The 15,217-nt window shown below is 56.5% G+C and overlaps 1 protein-coding gene across 12 annotated transcripts in view; it reads right to left on the bottom strand.

The window, feature by feature from the left end:
* The window catches only part of ARSG (arylsulfatase G), a 104,051-nt gene that overhangs the window by 31,632 nt on the left and 57,202 nt on the right, over positions 1-15,217 (bottom strand). For 7 of the 12 annotated variants that reach the window (XM_065910698.1, XM_065910697.1, XM_065910706.1 and 4 more), the window contains exons 3-4: positions 3,614-3,801; positions 723-770 (exon numbers count right to left, since the gene is read on the bottom strand). The exons of 2 other annotated variants lie outside the window; for them this stretch is intronic. In XM_065910698.1, coding sequence (XP_065766770.1) covers positions 723-770; positions 3,614-3,801 — 236 coding nt within the window. The remainder of the gene's footprint in view (positions 1-722; positions 771-3,613; positions 3,802-15,217) is intronic. 3 more of the 12 variants (XM_065910699.1, XM_065910702.1, XM_065910708.1) reach the window with 2 other exon arrangements.

The following is a 15,217-nucleotide window of genomic DNA, read 5'->3' as shown; positions in this document are numbered from 1 at the left end:
AAAGAAGACATTCTGCCCTCAAGAAACTTCCCATCTGAAGAGGAGATAAGAAATAGAGATTTAGCTTGAAGAGCAGGCTTCCCAGGAAGCCGGCAAGAGACAGCAGAGGAGGAAGGCACCCCAGGATGCTGGGGCGGGGTGGGGCTGGGGTTGAGGTGGGAATCTCAAAGTGCTTCTCAAAATAGCTGGCATCTCAGCTGGATGCTGAGGGCTGGCAGGACTGGACTTGGGAGGGGGGAGGGCGCGAGGGTCAAAGTGAGACCTGAAAACCCCGAGTAGACTTTTTTCTGAGACCCCTCCAGTCACCCCACGCCTTCTGCAGCACAAGCTTCAGTGTGATGTTTTCACAGAACTTCCCTACCCACCCCCGAGTCCCTGCCTCAGCGAACCCCTCAGACAATCTGACGTCTTACACACGGGACCTCACGGGGGCCACTGTTCCCCGACACGGGAGAACGGGGTCAAGGAAACTGCTGATGGCCTCACGATGAGGGGGCCCCGAGGGGAGACGGGGGGGGGGGGTGGGCCAGGACAAGAGCCAAGCAAGAGGCACGTGAGAGGAGCGGCAGCCCCGGTGCCCCAGACCCCCAAGTGACCCTGTGAACGAGGATGTCCTGCCTCAGGAGGGAGGCGGCCCGGGATCCGGACGGCTTACACCCAATGAGTCTTTTCACACAGACACCTCTGTTTCCCAGGCAGCCGGTCCCCCGGGGAATCCTTACCACGGAAGTTGGGGTGGTAAGAGCCATGGTGCCCAAGATGCCACTTCCCTGCAGGAAGACAAGAGAGAGAGGCTCTCAGAGGAGTCCCCGAGGGGCCAGCCGCCGGGGCGCTGAGCGCACGCTGGGGTCCCCGTGGGCTTTGCCCCTCCCTGACGACACGCAGAGAGGCTGCGCGCTGCGCCCGCCCCCAGCCTGGCTCTCGGGGCAGAGGAGTGGTCCCCAGGGAGACAGAAAGCGAGCCAGGATGACTCAGGGCTCACACGGGAAACGGCCCAGGGAAGGGGAAGACGGGTTACCAGGAGCCCAGAGGAGTGAGCAGGCTGGGCTTCTGCCCCCAGTGAGGGTGGAGAGCCCAGGGCAGCAGCCCCCATCACGGGCCGCTCTGCCCCCCACGCTGGGGACTTGCCAAGGACCGGGGAGCAGGTGCAGCGCCCACGTGGCCCCAGAGATGCTGCTCGCACCTGGTTTCTTCACCTTCCTCCCTGGCCAGCAGCAGCCGCCTGCAGAGGCTGAGCGAGGGGCCCTGCAGCCCGAGGCAGATCGGGGAAGTCAGCCGCACTGCACTGCGCTCCCGCCTGTGAGCGTGCTGGGAGGGGCTGGGGGGGCGGGGGCGGACGCGTGGCAAGCCCGGGACTCGCTGCCCTGCCCGCCCTGCTGTGGCGAACCCAGGCGGCGAGGGGACGAAGAGAAGGTGCGGTGCGGAGCCCGAAGCGGCAGAGTGTGAAGCAGCATGAAGGGCGGAAGTGAACAGGCAACTGCAGGAGTCTGGCCCAGTACATGCTCTCAGGTGGCCTCCATGAAATGCTTCCGACCCATCTTTAGACGAATGCATGCAGCCCAAATAAAGACCTGCTGCCTCCACAGAAAGTGTGTATGAGCGGGGGTGGGGGCAGTGCTCGGGGAGTCCCTTCTAGCAACTGGTCTAAAGGTTTGGGGGAAATTATGTAATAAGAAGTTAAGGGAAGTGGATTAAGCATTAGGTGGACTACTTAGGTTCAGTATGATGTGGAAATATAGACATAGTACAGTTTTAAAATTCTTTCTAAAATGACAGTAAATATGTAAAATTACACCACCAGGAAATGTAAGATAATAGGAAGGGTAGGAAAGTAGGACGGAGAGGTAGGTACACAGCTAGGGAGAAACCCGCGAACACAGACCAAGGCTAGAAGCAAACAGGGGCTCCCGGGGTCCAGTGGCCAAGACTCTGAGCTCCCAATGCAGGGCGCTCAAGGTCGATCCCTGGTCAGGGAACCAAGATGTCACAGGCCACAGCTAAGAGTCTGCATGCCACAACTAAAGATCTTGCATGCTGCAACTAAGACCTCACACAGGCGGAAAAAAAAAGTGAAAAGATCATAAGCAAGGAGAGAGTGGTGTCAGTGGGCTCGATGTTCCCTCAGCAGGCTTTTAATTTTCCCTGTAAGTGTGCTTCTGGGGAAAGTCATAGTCTCAACAAGGAGATATATGCTTTGGTATCTTGTCCCAGAAAAAACAGAAGAAGGTACAGTGAGCAGTGAATAGTTGATCTGTAATCAGTTGCTTTCTTGGGGTTGAAAGGCATGAAGAGGGAGGGACAAGTGCGATCCAATCCAGCTTGAGAAGAACCCACCCCACCCCAACCCCCCACCCCCATCTTAGGGTCAGCGAGCCCAGGGACCAAAGCCCCTCCCCCGGCTGGGAGTCACGCGGATGCAAGGACCCAGTCCTGAGGATGCTCAGCCCACACTGACAGCCTCACCGGGATCTGGGCCTCCAGGCGTGGAGACAAGGGGCAGAAAGGAGAGCAGGTTGAGACCTTAAGGGTCCCGCCTCCTGCGGACTGGGGCTCATCCTCGCGGACAGTGAAGACCCCCACTCTAGTCTGATGGTCTGAAGCATGTGTCAGGCTCCTTGGCCCAGAGAGGGGGTCGAGCCGACACAGAGAAATGCCTGCTTCCTGCAGGCCCCAAGGACATCCCCGCGGGACTCTCGTTGCCACGTCACCGTGCGTTGGAGGGGAGGGCGGCGGGAATCCTGCGCCACCCGCTCTCGGAGAGTTAGGAGAAAAAGCAAAGGCGTTAACACACGACATTTGTTTTTCTCTTTCTGACTTCATTCTGTACAGAGAAGAAATGGAGACGCAGAGATGGAGAGCCGACTGGTGTCCGCAGCAGGGGAAGGAGGCGGGGGACTGAGAGGCCAGCATGGACACACACACGCCACGTGTAACAGAGCCAGTGGGAAGCTGCCCTGCAGCTCAGGAGCTCATCTCCTGCCCTGATGACCTCGAGGGGCGGGATGGGGGTGGGGGGGCTCAAGAGGGAGGGGGTATGTGTACAATTGTGACCGACTCCAGTCCATGTACAGCAGAGGCCTCCACAGCATCGTAAAGTAATTATCCTCCAATTAAAAAAAAGCACAGGTGGACTGAGGATGCCCCTGGGATGCTGGGTTGCCTTGGCCGCTGTAGGAAGGGCGGGAGGAACTAGTTCTGAGGGTGGTTTAGTCCACTGTTGTGCTCAGCCGCTAACCCATGTACGACTCTCTGCAACCCCGTGGGCTGCAGCCCACCAGGCCCCTCTGTCCATTCGATTCTCCAGGCAAGAACACTGGAGTGGGTTCCCCTTTCCTCCTCCATGGGATCCTCCCGACCCAGGGATCAATCCCCAACCTCCTGGGTCTCCTGCACTGGCAGGTGGGTTTTTACCACTAGCACCACCTGGGAAGCCCTAGTCTACTGTTAGGTCATTCCAGTTATTGATACTGAGAGCTGAAAGCATTTCTAGTTTCCACAACAAGAAATGAACACACAAGTGGACTCGAGCAGAAAAGATGGCTCTGCAGATGAAGGAAGCAGTCACCACAGCAAGCGCAGGGGACAAGGGGCCAGGCGGCGGAGGTCATGTTACCAATCATCCCCGTGACGTAGCCAGCCCCCCGCAGCACTTCGGCCAAGGTGGTCTCGTTGAGTGGAAGGCCCCCCACAGACGTGACTGCAAAGTTGTGAGTGACTCCATTGCGGAGGCCCAGCCGGCCGGTGAGCAGGGCTGCCCGGGAGGGTGAGCAGGTGGAGGCCGCCGCGTGGAAATCCACGAACCTGGGGGAGAGGAGAGTGATGGGGGGGTCCAGACATGAACAACAGCAGTCACCTGGGTCCCAGTGCTGGGGAGGAGCACCAAGATATCCAGGTGTGGGGCAGGTAAACGATAAACCTAGACAGCATATTAAAAAGCAGAGACTCCTTTGCCAACAAAGGTCCGTCTAGTCAAGGCTATGGTTTTTCCAATAGTCATGTATGGATGTGAGAGTTGGACCATAAAGAAAGCTGAGCTATGAAGAACTGATGCTTTCAAACTATGGTGCTGGAGAAAACTCTTGAGAGTCCCGTGGACTGCAAGGAGATCAAACAAGTCAATCCTAAAGGAAATCGACCCTTAATATTCATTGGAAGGACTGACACTGAAGCTGAAGCTCCAACACTTTGGCCACCTGATGTGAAGAGCTGACTCCTTGGAAAAGACTCTGACGCTGGGAAAGATTGAAGGTGGGAGGAGAAGGCGGATGGCATCACCAACTCAATGGACATGAGTTTGAGCAAGCCCCAGAAAACAGCGGAGGACAAAGGAGCCTGGTGTGCCGCAGTGCATAGGGTCGCAAAGGGTGGAACACGACTTAGCAATTGAACAACAACAACAACAAAGAAAATGAAGCCCACTGGTATTTTCCTGGTGGTCCAGGGGTTAAGATTCCTTAACTTCCATTGCAAGCAACATGGGTTCAATCCCTGGTTGGGGAACTAAGACTCTACAAGCCTTGCAACGTGACCCACCCGAAAAAGAAAATGAAGCCCACAGAGATAACGCAACTAATCCAAGGTCACATAGCTAACTGAACTAGATTTAATACAACATATTGAATGGACTGCATATCCCCTTTATCTGCAGATTGTATATTTTGAATTCACCTACTCAAAGTACCTATAACCCCAAAATCAATACTCATGGCTCTCACACGCCAAGCAAGTGTCCTCCTTGTCACAGGCAATTCAGTGCCATGGTTTTTCAACGGTTTTCTTTCTGTGGATGATTTTACTGCTTAAAACAATCCCAAGCTCAATACTCAAGGTCTGGCCAGCATGTCTAAGCTTGAGAAGGCTGTGATGGGCCTTATGGAGAAAATGCATGTGTCAGACAAGCTTCATTCACAATAAGCATGGTGCTGTTGACCTTCAGTTCAACGTCAATGAATCAAATATGTATTAAATAAGTCACCCAGTCATGTCCGACTCTTTGCAATCTCATGGACTATAGCCTCCATGGAGAAAGAGCCAGGCTCCTCTGTCCATGGGATTCTTCAGGCAAGAATACTGGAGTTGGTTGCCCTGCCCTTTATCAGGGGATCTTCCTGACCCGGGGATCAAACCCGGGTCTCCTGCACTGCAGGCAGATTCTTCACCATCTGGGTCACCAGGGAAGCTGAGCCACCAGGGAAGCAGGTGGCTCAGATAGTAAAGAATCTGCTTGCGATGCCGGAGACCCGAGTTCAAACCCTGGGTCGGGAAGATCCCCTGAAGGAGGGCATGGTAACCCACTCCAGTGTTCTTGCCTGGAGAACCCCGTGGACAGAGGAGCCTGGTGGGCTCCATGGGGTCAAAAAGAGTCAGATACAACTGAATGAGTTTGACGCACATATTAAATGAGATGTCTTTAAACAAACACAGGTAAAACCAGGTTCTGTACGGATGAGGTGATGAAAGTGTTGCCTGCCATGTGAGAAATTAAGTACCCCAGGGCCGCCTGGATGGCCATAGCTGCTGCGGTCCACGACGCCAGCTGAGGTCATCGGCGGCTAAACATCACGCGTTTGAACAAGGCCACCTGGACCTCCCAGCCCAGCCATCTGCCTGCTGAATCTCCCCAGAGTGGCCTCAGTCAACCCAAAGCGGAAAAGAACTGCCCACTCAAGAGATGCCTGGATGTCTGACCCCTGGCATCATGAGCTACAATCAAGTGGTGGCTGTCGCGAGCCGCCGACTTTGGGGACGGCCTGTGGCTCAGCAGGCCAGCACCAGGGCAGAGATGGCGGGACAGCGGTCCTCCCCCTCCGGCCCCCAGCCCGGCACGCGGTGGGCGATGTCCCCGCCCTCTCTGCTCCCGTGAACACGGTCAGTCTTGCTAAAGAGACCAGGCCTCGGCCCTGGAAGATGGGGGAATTCCCGGACGCCAGATTTCACAGGGGCACACAGCCGAGAAGGAGCAGCAGCCCCCGGGGGCAGAGACGTGCCCGTGAGGCCCCGGCCACGCCATCTGGAAGCACGGACCTCGGCCTGCGGGCACGCTCTTCAAACAGGCGGGCGATGCCTCCCCCTGGCGGAGTGAGGGCAGGGGCGCCCACATCGTGGGGTCTGTGTGTGCCGGGTGCGGCCGCGCTCTGCTCCCGGGGAGTCCAGGGCCCCAGCTCTGCCTTCACACTCAGCCAGCACTTCCTCCTGACCCTCCATCCCTTGTGGTTGGAAGAAGCCTCCCTGCCCTCCCTTGACCACTGGGCTCCCAGCTGGTTCCCAGGCACCAGCTTCTCTCAGAGCATCGCCACCTGCCCGCGGGTCGTGGCTGGACCTCCTTGGGACACCCACGGCCACCGGGAGGCAGAGAGGTGAGGAGGGGCATCCTCTAGACCTTCAGAGGGGGCGAGGCCCTGCCAGCACCTTCACCCCTAGCTTCCAGCCTCCTGAACCACGAGACAAGGCCTTTCTGGTGTTTTAAGCCACTCAGTTTGCGGGGCTTGGTTACCGCAGCTCCTGGCAACTAACACACCACGCCACAGATCCCCAAAGATCCCCCAACAGGACGGGGTCCTGGAGCACCTCCCAGCCCCGCCTCTGCCATCCCCCACCGCAGGCATCTTGCCGGCCGACAACTCCCTCGGCTGGAGCTCAGCCAGCACACCCGGGCTTTTCTCACCCTTCCGAGTTCTGACCTAACCTTCAAAGCCTACCACTGTCACAACAGCCAGTGAGAGTCGCTCGGTCGTGTCCCGCTCTTTGGGACCCCATGGACACCAGGCTCCTCTGTCCATGGGATTCTCCAGGCAAGAACACTGGAGTGGGTTGCCAGTCCCTCCTCCAGGGGATCTTCCCGACCCAGGGATCGAACCCACATCTCCTGCGCTGCTAGGCAGATTCTTCACCACTGAGCCACCAGGGAAGCCCTTGCCTCAGAAGCTCTTCTTCCCCAGAAGGATGATCCTGACCTTGACTTCTGGGCTTGTGCAGCAGACATTCGTCTGACAGCACCGGGGCCCTTGCTAGCGGGGGTTCCTGGGGCTGTGCGCTCCTGCTCCCTGCCCCCACACGCACCCACCCAGACTTGGGCCCAGCAGAGCCGCACAGACCCCTCCCTAACGGTTGGGCCACGACCCATGACCCGAGCATGGCGATTCAGAACCCAACCCGGAATCTTCTTCTGTTTTCCTTTTTTCCCCAAACTCTTTTTCTTAATATAGTTTTGTTCAGACATAATATTCTCTTTGTATATGTTTTATTTATTTACTTTGGGCACTGCGGGGTCTTCATTGCTGCACCAGCTTTTTCTCTAGCTGCAGTGGGAGGGCTTCTCCCTGGGCGGCTCCTCTTGTGGAGCACAGACTCTAGGGCGCACGGGCTTCAGTAATTTTGCTCCCGGGATGGAGAGCTCACGCTCAGTAGTTGGGGCGCACAGGCTGAGTTGCTCCGAAGCATGTAGGATCTTCCTGGACCAGGGATCGAACCCGTGTCTCCTGCATCAGCAGGTGAATTCTTCACCACTGAGCCACCAGGAAAGCCCCCCAAACCTGGAATTTTCCAACCCAGAGAGAAAGAAATAGCTCTTTCTTCCCCCTGAGTCTCAAGCTACAGTGACTTAAACCCAGAAGGGCAGGGCCTCTGTACCCACCGTAACCGGTAGCCTGAAATATTGGCCTAACCAGCCCAGAAGGCCACACCAAAGAGGAGGTCTCTCCAGAGTCGGGTTCACGAGCCGCAGCGGCGCCCCTTCCAGGCTGGGGCTGCGGGAGTCCCGGCTATCACACGGCGATGAGCCGGGAGCGGGGCCTGGAGAACAGCAGTAAGAGCAGAAGGTCGGTCACTGCCCTCAGGCTGCACGTGGTTCTGACTCAGAGGTGGGTAATCGCAGCAAAATGGGCCATGTAGGCTGAGACTAGGGTGTAAATATGCAGCCTGTTCTCCTCGTCTCTGTTTTTCAGATAGGGCCATTTGTGCCATGTTTCAGATTCCACGTGTGTGTGCATGCGTGCGTGTGCATGTGCTTGCGTGTGTGTGCGCGCACGCGCTGAGCCGTGTCCGGCTCGTCAACTACTGTTGGTTCTCAGTCGCGTTCTACTCTGCTTGACCCCGTGGACCATAACCCACCAGGCTTCTGTCCATGGGATTCTCCAGGCAAGAACACTGGAGTGGGTAGCCAGTCATTCCCTTCTCCAGGGGGTCTTCCCCCTCCAGGAATCAAGCCCAGGTCTCCTGCATTGCAGGAAGATTCTTTATCCTCTGAGCCACCAAGGAAGCCCAATTAAAAAATAGTAATAATCCACTGACGTGATGTTTGTTTGCCTTATGACTCTAGGAAGAGCCTCCATGGGACCCCCCTGGTGGCCGAGTGGTTAAGACTCCAGGCTTCCAATGCAGGGGCTCGCGTTCAGTCCCTGGTCGGGGAAGTAAGATCCCACATGCCAATTAAAAAACAAAACAAAACACATAGCTACCATTTATCAAGTGGCTACTGCCCTAATCGTATCACACACATCATTTCAAATCATCAGAATTCCATTTTACAGATAAGGAGGGTAAGGCAGAGAGTGTGAGCAACCTTCCCAAGACCTTGCCGCTGGCAGGAACACGGACGCATCTTGCTCTGTCCAGTCCCTGCTTCGTGCCAACGACCAGTCCCGGGAGCCTCCCTGGTGGTCCAGTGGCCAAGACTGCACTCCCAGTGCAGGGGCCAGGGGTTCGACCCCCGGCCAGGGAACCAAGACCCCACACCGCAACCAAGACCCAGCGCAGTCAAACAAACACATACATAAAAATAAACATCAAAGAGAAGTTAAATAAATAAACAAGCCTGGACGTGGGAGGGAGGCTCCGGAGGGAGGGGGCACATGTATAACCGATGGCTGATTCATGCGGACGTTTGGAGAAATCAACACAATTGTAAAGCAATTATCCTCCAATTAAAAATGAACAAATTTTTAAAAATTAAAAAAAAAAGACTGGAGATCCCTACACTTGGGAAAGGACAGAGCTGGAATTTGCACCCAGGCCTGTCCAAACCCCAAATCCCACATTCTTCCCGTGTCCCCTTCCACCCGGGAGAAGCCCAGCAGCTGAGCTGGTCCACAGAAGGGGCGGCCCTGAAACCACCCAAACACCAGTCACTGGTCTGAGCTGGTCCACAGAAGGGGCGGCCCTGAAACCACCCAAACACCAGTCACTGGTCTGGGCTGGTCCACAGAAGGGGCGGCCCTGAAACCACCCAAACACCAGTCACTGGTCTGAGCTGGTCCACAGAAGGGGCGGCCCTGAAACCATCCAAACACCAGTCACTGGTCTGAGCTGGTCCACAGAAGGGGCGGCCCTGAAACCACCCAAACACCAGTCACTGGTCTGAGCTGGTCCACAGACGGGATCGCCCTAAAACCACCCAAACACCAGTCACTGGTCTGAGCTGGTCCACAGAACGGGCGGCCCTGAAACCACCCAAACACCAGTCACTGGTCTGAGCTGGTCCACAGACGGGGTCGCCCTAAAACCACCCAAACACCAGTCACTGGTCTGGGCTGGTCCACAGAAGGGGCGGCCCTGAAACCACCCAAACACCAGTCACTGGTCTGGGCTGGTCCACAGAAGGGGCGGCCCTAAAACCACCCAAACACCGGTCACTGGTCTGAGCTGGTCCACAGACGGGATCGCCCTAAAACCACCCAAACACCAGTCACTGGTCTGGACTGGTCCACAGAAGGGGCGGCCCTGAAACCACCCAAACACCAGTCACTGGTCTGAGCTGGTCCACAGAAGGGGCGGCCCTGAAACCACCAAACACCAGTCACTGGTCTGAGCTGGTCCACAGAAGGGGCGGCCCTGAAACCATCCAAACACCAGTCACTGGTCTGAGCTGGTCCACAGAAGGGGCGGCCCTGAAACCACCCAAACACCAGTCACTGGTCTGAGCTGGTCCACAGACGGGATCGCCCTAAAACCACCCAAACACCAGTCACTGGTCTGAGCTGGTCCACAGAAGGGGCGGCCCTGAAACCATCCAAACACCAGTCACTGGTCTGGGACTCACCCCCCCTGCTGCCCACCCTGACGGCCTGACTCACAGCCACACACCACCTGAGTGACACCCGAACGCCCATTTCCCAGCTGACATCCAAGGACAGGCAGAGGAACCAGAGTGTGAGTAGGGCCGGTGCGTCTTCTCCCTGCACACGGGCCATCAGAATCCCAAGTTCGCCTGGAGGAGTGTGGAGCTGATGAGCTCAGAGAGTTCACGTGGCCACAGAGAAAGTCCTCATTAGCTAAACCCAGGCTGCCCAGGCGGCTCTGTGGTAAAGAATTCGCCTGCAATGCAGGAGACTTGGGTTCAGTCCCTGGGCCGGGAAGATCCCCTGGAGAAGGAAATGCCAACCCTCTCCAGGATTCTTGCCTGGAGAATCCCATGGACAGAGGAGCCTGGCGGGCTACAGTCCACGGGGTCGCAAAGAGTCGGACGTGACTGAGCGACTAATCGCACAGGAAAAGGAAGAGTTTTCTCTCTGCTCTGAGTGAAGACACAGTGAGAAGGTGGCCGTCTACCAGCCCGGAAGAGGGGCCTCACCGGAACCTGACCCAGCTGGCACCGGATCTTGGGCGTCCCGGCTTCCGGAACTGTGAGAAGTAAACAGCTGTTGTTTAAGCCACCCACCTGGGTGCGTTTGTTACAGCGGCCCCACCCGGCGGACACATCCAGGCGCAGCCCCAACACTTGTCCTGGGTTGGCGCCGCTGTGCGTGCCTGCTTTTACCTACCAAGTGTGCTGGGAGCGCTCTCTCACTGGATACGCCCGCACCGTCCGCTTGGAAACGCGACAGCGCAATCCCGCGGAAGGATGTCACTCTGCGGGTCTTCCCTGGGGTCCAGGGCTAAGGCTCTGAGCTTCCATGCAGGGCTCCGGGTTCCATCTCTGGTCAGGGAACTACACCCCACATTTCTTCATTCCCCACTCAGTCCTGTCTGACTCTTTGTGACCCCGTGGACCAGAGCCCGCCAGGCTCCTCTGTCCATGGGACTCTCCAGGCAGGAATACTGGAGGGGGTGCCATTTCCTCCTCCAGGGGATCTTCCTGACCCAGGGACAGAACCTGCGTCCCCTGCACTGGCAGCTGACTCTTTACCACTAGCATCACCGGGGAAGCTCCCTCAAGAGTTCACTAGGTCCCACATGCCACGATGAGAACATCTTGATTGCATTCTGCAACTAAGACCCAGAGCAGCCAAATAAATAAATAAGTGAATATTTATTTTAAAAAAAAAGGAACTCGAGTTCCTCCCCGGACTGTAGGTTCTATGAAGACGGGGCTTCAAGAGGTCACTGCAGCCCCAAGCAGAGTGCCTCAGGGTGATGGGGCTGCTCCAGCAAAATGAACAAAAATTGAAGAGAGAGGCCCCGGTCATTTGATTTGAAAAAGCATGTTACTCCATTTTCCACATAATCGCTTAAGCGGATGCTTTTAGGGTTCAATTCCTTCCCCACTGAGAGCTAAAGTTCATAGCTTAACTCTCAGCAACAACCTTATGTCCTTTATTTCCAAGTCTTTGGAAAGCCCTGGCTGTACCTCCCCCCCACCCCCCACACAAAAAATGCCTGCCAACACCCCACGCAGCCCAGCACACTGACCTCCAGGTCACCTCCCCCCTCCCAGCCTCCGTCTCCGTTTGGCAGGGACTAATTAATAAGCAATAAAATGGTCTTGCTCTTTGGAAAGCATCCTTTGTTTTTTCCCAACTCTTTCTGGGCAGGCTTGGGCCAGTTCACCGACAGGGGTCCTAATTAAAGCCTGAATCGACATGGTAAAGGGAAGCTAGAAATACAGACCCAGACGTTACAGCAGCCCGTGAAGAGGAAAATCAACGCAAATTAAGACACAGCCAGACAGAAACCAAAGCAACTCGCCATTGCATCAATTACTCATATTAGAATCGGGGAACGTGAGTGCAGGAAACGTGGCCTCGAAAGCCCCGGAGATACAACATCTCGAAGTGAAGCGTGTCCAGCCTTCATTTACAAGGAATTTTAAACAGAGGACGAGCCCTGCTCTTTCAACTCTCTAAATGGCTGTGTGACTGGAATAAAAGCTATCTGGGCTCCATTCATAATTTAAAGGCGTGGAGGTGGAAACAGGCTTTAACGACCATCTGCGTGCAGAGCGGCCTCTGAGTGCGGAGGGACAGAGGTGGGTGGGGGACCTCGGAAAGGGCAGCAGCAGGACGTCAGCGGACGCGGTCAGCTCAGCCGCCGTGTCGCTGCTGTTTAGTGAGAAGGGTGCTAGCTGGGACCACCAAGCAGCCATGGGCAGGGAGTTCCTGGCGGCCCAGAGGCTGCGGCTCTGAGCTTCTCCTTCAGGGGCGGGGGTTCAATCCCTGATCGGAGAACTAAGATCCCACAAGGAGTGCAGCCAAAAAAATAAAATAAAAGGAAAGGAAATGTGGCAGCAAATAGCCACTTGGTGTGTTTTGCTGACTCATCCACTCATCCATCCCTCCAACCATCCACCCCTCCATCCACCCGCCCCTCCATCCATCCACCCCTCCATCCACCCACCCCTCCATCCATCCACCCCTCCATCCACCCACCCCTCCATCCATCCATTCACCCCTCCATCCACCCATCCATCCACCCCTCCATCCACCCACCCCTCCATCCCTCCCTCCATCCACCCACCCCTCCATCTATCCATCCACCCCTCCATCCACCCACCCCTCCATCCATCCACCCCTCCACACCTCCATCCATCCACCCCTTCACCCCTCCATCCATCCACCCCTCCATCCCTCCCTCCATCCACCCACCCCTCCATCCACCCACCCCTCCATCCATCCATCCATCCACCCCTCCATCCACCCACCCCTCCATCCACCCACCCCTCCATCCATCCACCCCTCCATCCCTCCCTCCATCCACCCACCCCTCCATCTATCCATCCACCCCTCCATCCACCCACCCCTCCATCCACCCACCCCTCCATCCATCCACCCCTCCATCCACCCACCTCTCCATCCATCCACCCCTCCATCCCTCCTTCCATCCACCCACCCCTCCATCCACCCACCCATCCACCCCTCCATCCACCCACCCCTCCATCCATCCACCCCTCCATCCCTCCCTCCATCCACCCACCCCTCCATCCATCCACCCCTCCATCCCTCCCTCCATCCACCCACCCCTCCATCTATCCATCCACCCCTCCATCCACCCACCTCTCCATCCATCCACCCCTCCACCCCTCCATCCATCCACCCCTTCACCCCTCCATCCACCCACCCCTCCATCCATCCATCCCTCCATCCCTCCCTCCATCCACCCACCCCTCCATCCACCCACCCCTCCATCCATCCATCCATCCACCCCTCCATCCACCCACCCCTCCATCCATCCACCCCTCCATCCATCCACCCCTCCATCCCTCCCTCCATCCACCCACCCCTCCATCCACCCACCCCTCCATCCACCCACCCCTCCATCCATCCATCCATCCACCCCTCCATCCACCCACCCCTCCATCCATCCACCCCTCCATCCATCCACCCCTCCACCCCTCCATCCACCCCTCCATCCACTCATCCATCCATTAACTCACCCATCCATCCATCACTCCTACTCTTATTCTTTTCCAAAAAATGTCCCTGGCAGCTGAGCTCGGTACGATCCTTGGCAAGTCTCCCATTTCCCTTCCACACTCTCGCAGTGGACACCCACCAGGTACTTGACAACAAGATGGGCACACAATTTATGGCCCTGAATGTGATCCATTTCAGCAAATGTTCCATGTAAGTTTGAGAAAGATGTATGTTTCGCTGTTGTTGGATAATAGCAAAACATACATTTCTACAATTGATAGAAATAACTTTTCTGAAGCTTCAAAAATTAAAAAAAAAAAAAAGCTGGGCACACAAGCGTCTCAGGACCCCCAGATGGGACACGTCTGCCAGCGCCCACCGTCACAGCTGAGCCGTCCTGCAAGCCCACCCGTCCTCCCAGTCACCAGTGTGGGCCACGCCGGTGAGCTGGAATAGCCCATCCCAAACGCTGTGGCTGGCTTCAGGGCTCAGAGCCCTCAGATACCTGCAGGGAGGCCCTGCAGCAGCTGCTCCATCCACAGGCCCTCCATTCAGCCTGCACGCTCACTCTGGTGCCGTCCTCAACCATGAGATTGCCAGCCAGACCCAGCAGAGCGCGGGCTGTGTATCGTCTGGATGGATCCTCAGCACCGAGGACAGTGATGCTGGGGCAGGCGGGGGAGGCCTGTATGCACAGTTGTAGAGAGAAGGGGCGTCTGTCAATGCTGGGTCTCCGCTCTTGCCTTTCCCGCCACCTCCCCTTGCTAGCTAATTCCTACTCATCTTTACGGTCCTAACCAATAAGCTCCAGGGAGTCCCTCCCAGCTCCCCTCTGGAGAAGTGGCCTTTCTTTCCTGTGGTCCCACAGCCGTGTCCTTCACGCGCTTCTTGCCCTGGGCCTTTATTGTTTGAAAGGTGAGAAGCCCAGCTCCACCTTGCTCATTTGTGGCTGTGACGACGTACCAGTGATATGCTAATTCTGTCCCCCCAGAATGTCAATCTGATTACATCCAACTCAGGTGATAAGAGCCTCAGGGGTGGGAGATGCTTCTGGAGGTCCTGCTCTTCCTTCTGCATCCTAAAGGCTGCTTTTCCTGTCTTGATTTTCCACCAGAGTGTAAAACTCTCTTAAGGGCAGAGCTGGCCGGACCTCCCAGTGTGACTCACGATGTGCCCTAGCAGAGACTCACTGTTGAACGGCTGCAGCTGGGAGACTTAAAAGCAGAACGACTGGCGCCCACTGCGCTGGCTGGTGAACGGTTCAGTTTCTCTTCTCTGAGACCTGCTGTCGCCAATATCAGCGTGTCCCTGCATGTCCCCGTCTGCTACACAAGGATAAACCCAGTCTTCACCTGGTCCCAGGGGACAGGCAGGCATCATCACACGAGGTTTATGCCTATTTGACGCAGTGCCCCGAGGACAAAGAGGTAAACCCCATCCCTCGATGCTGAGGACTTACAAAGGGAAGACAGAATGGGACGTCCCAGAGCAAACAGCTCAGAGTTAAAGGTGAAGCTCACAGGAGGAGAGGCTTTCTCCCTAAGGAGGGTCCCCCACCCTGAACCTGGATTACTGAACTATAGGGTCAGGGGCGGAGTAGAGAAGGCCGGAAGGGGGTGCCCTGGTGGGGGAGGGTCTTTCTCTGGCTGATA

Source organism: Muntiacus reevesi, chromosome 18 (genome assembly GCF_963930625.1).
Source record: "Muntiacus reevesi chromosome 18, mMunRee1.1, whole genome shotgun sequence".
NCBI classification, from domain to species: domain Eukaryota; kingdom Metazoa; phylum Chordata; class Mammalia; order Artiodactyla; family Cervidae; genus Muntiacus; species Muntiacus reevesi.
The sequence above is the reverse complement of the archived record's forward strand: the minus strand, read 5'-3'. Positions and strand labels throughout refer to the sequence as shown.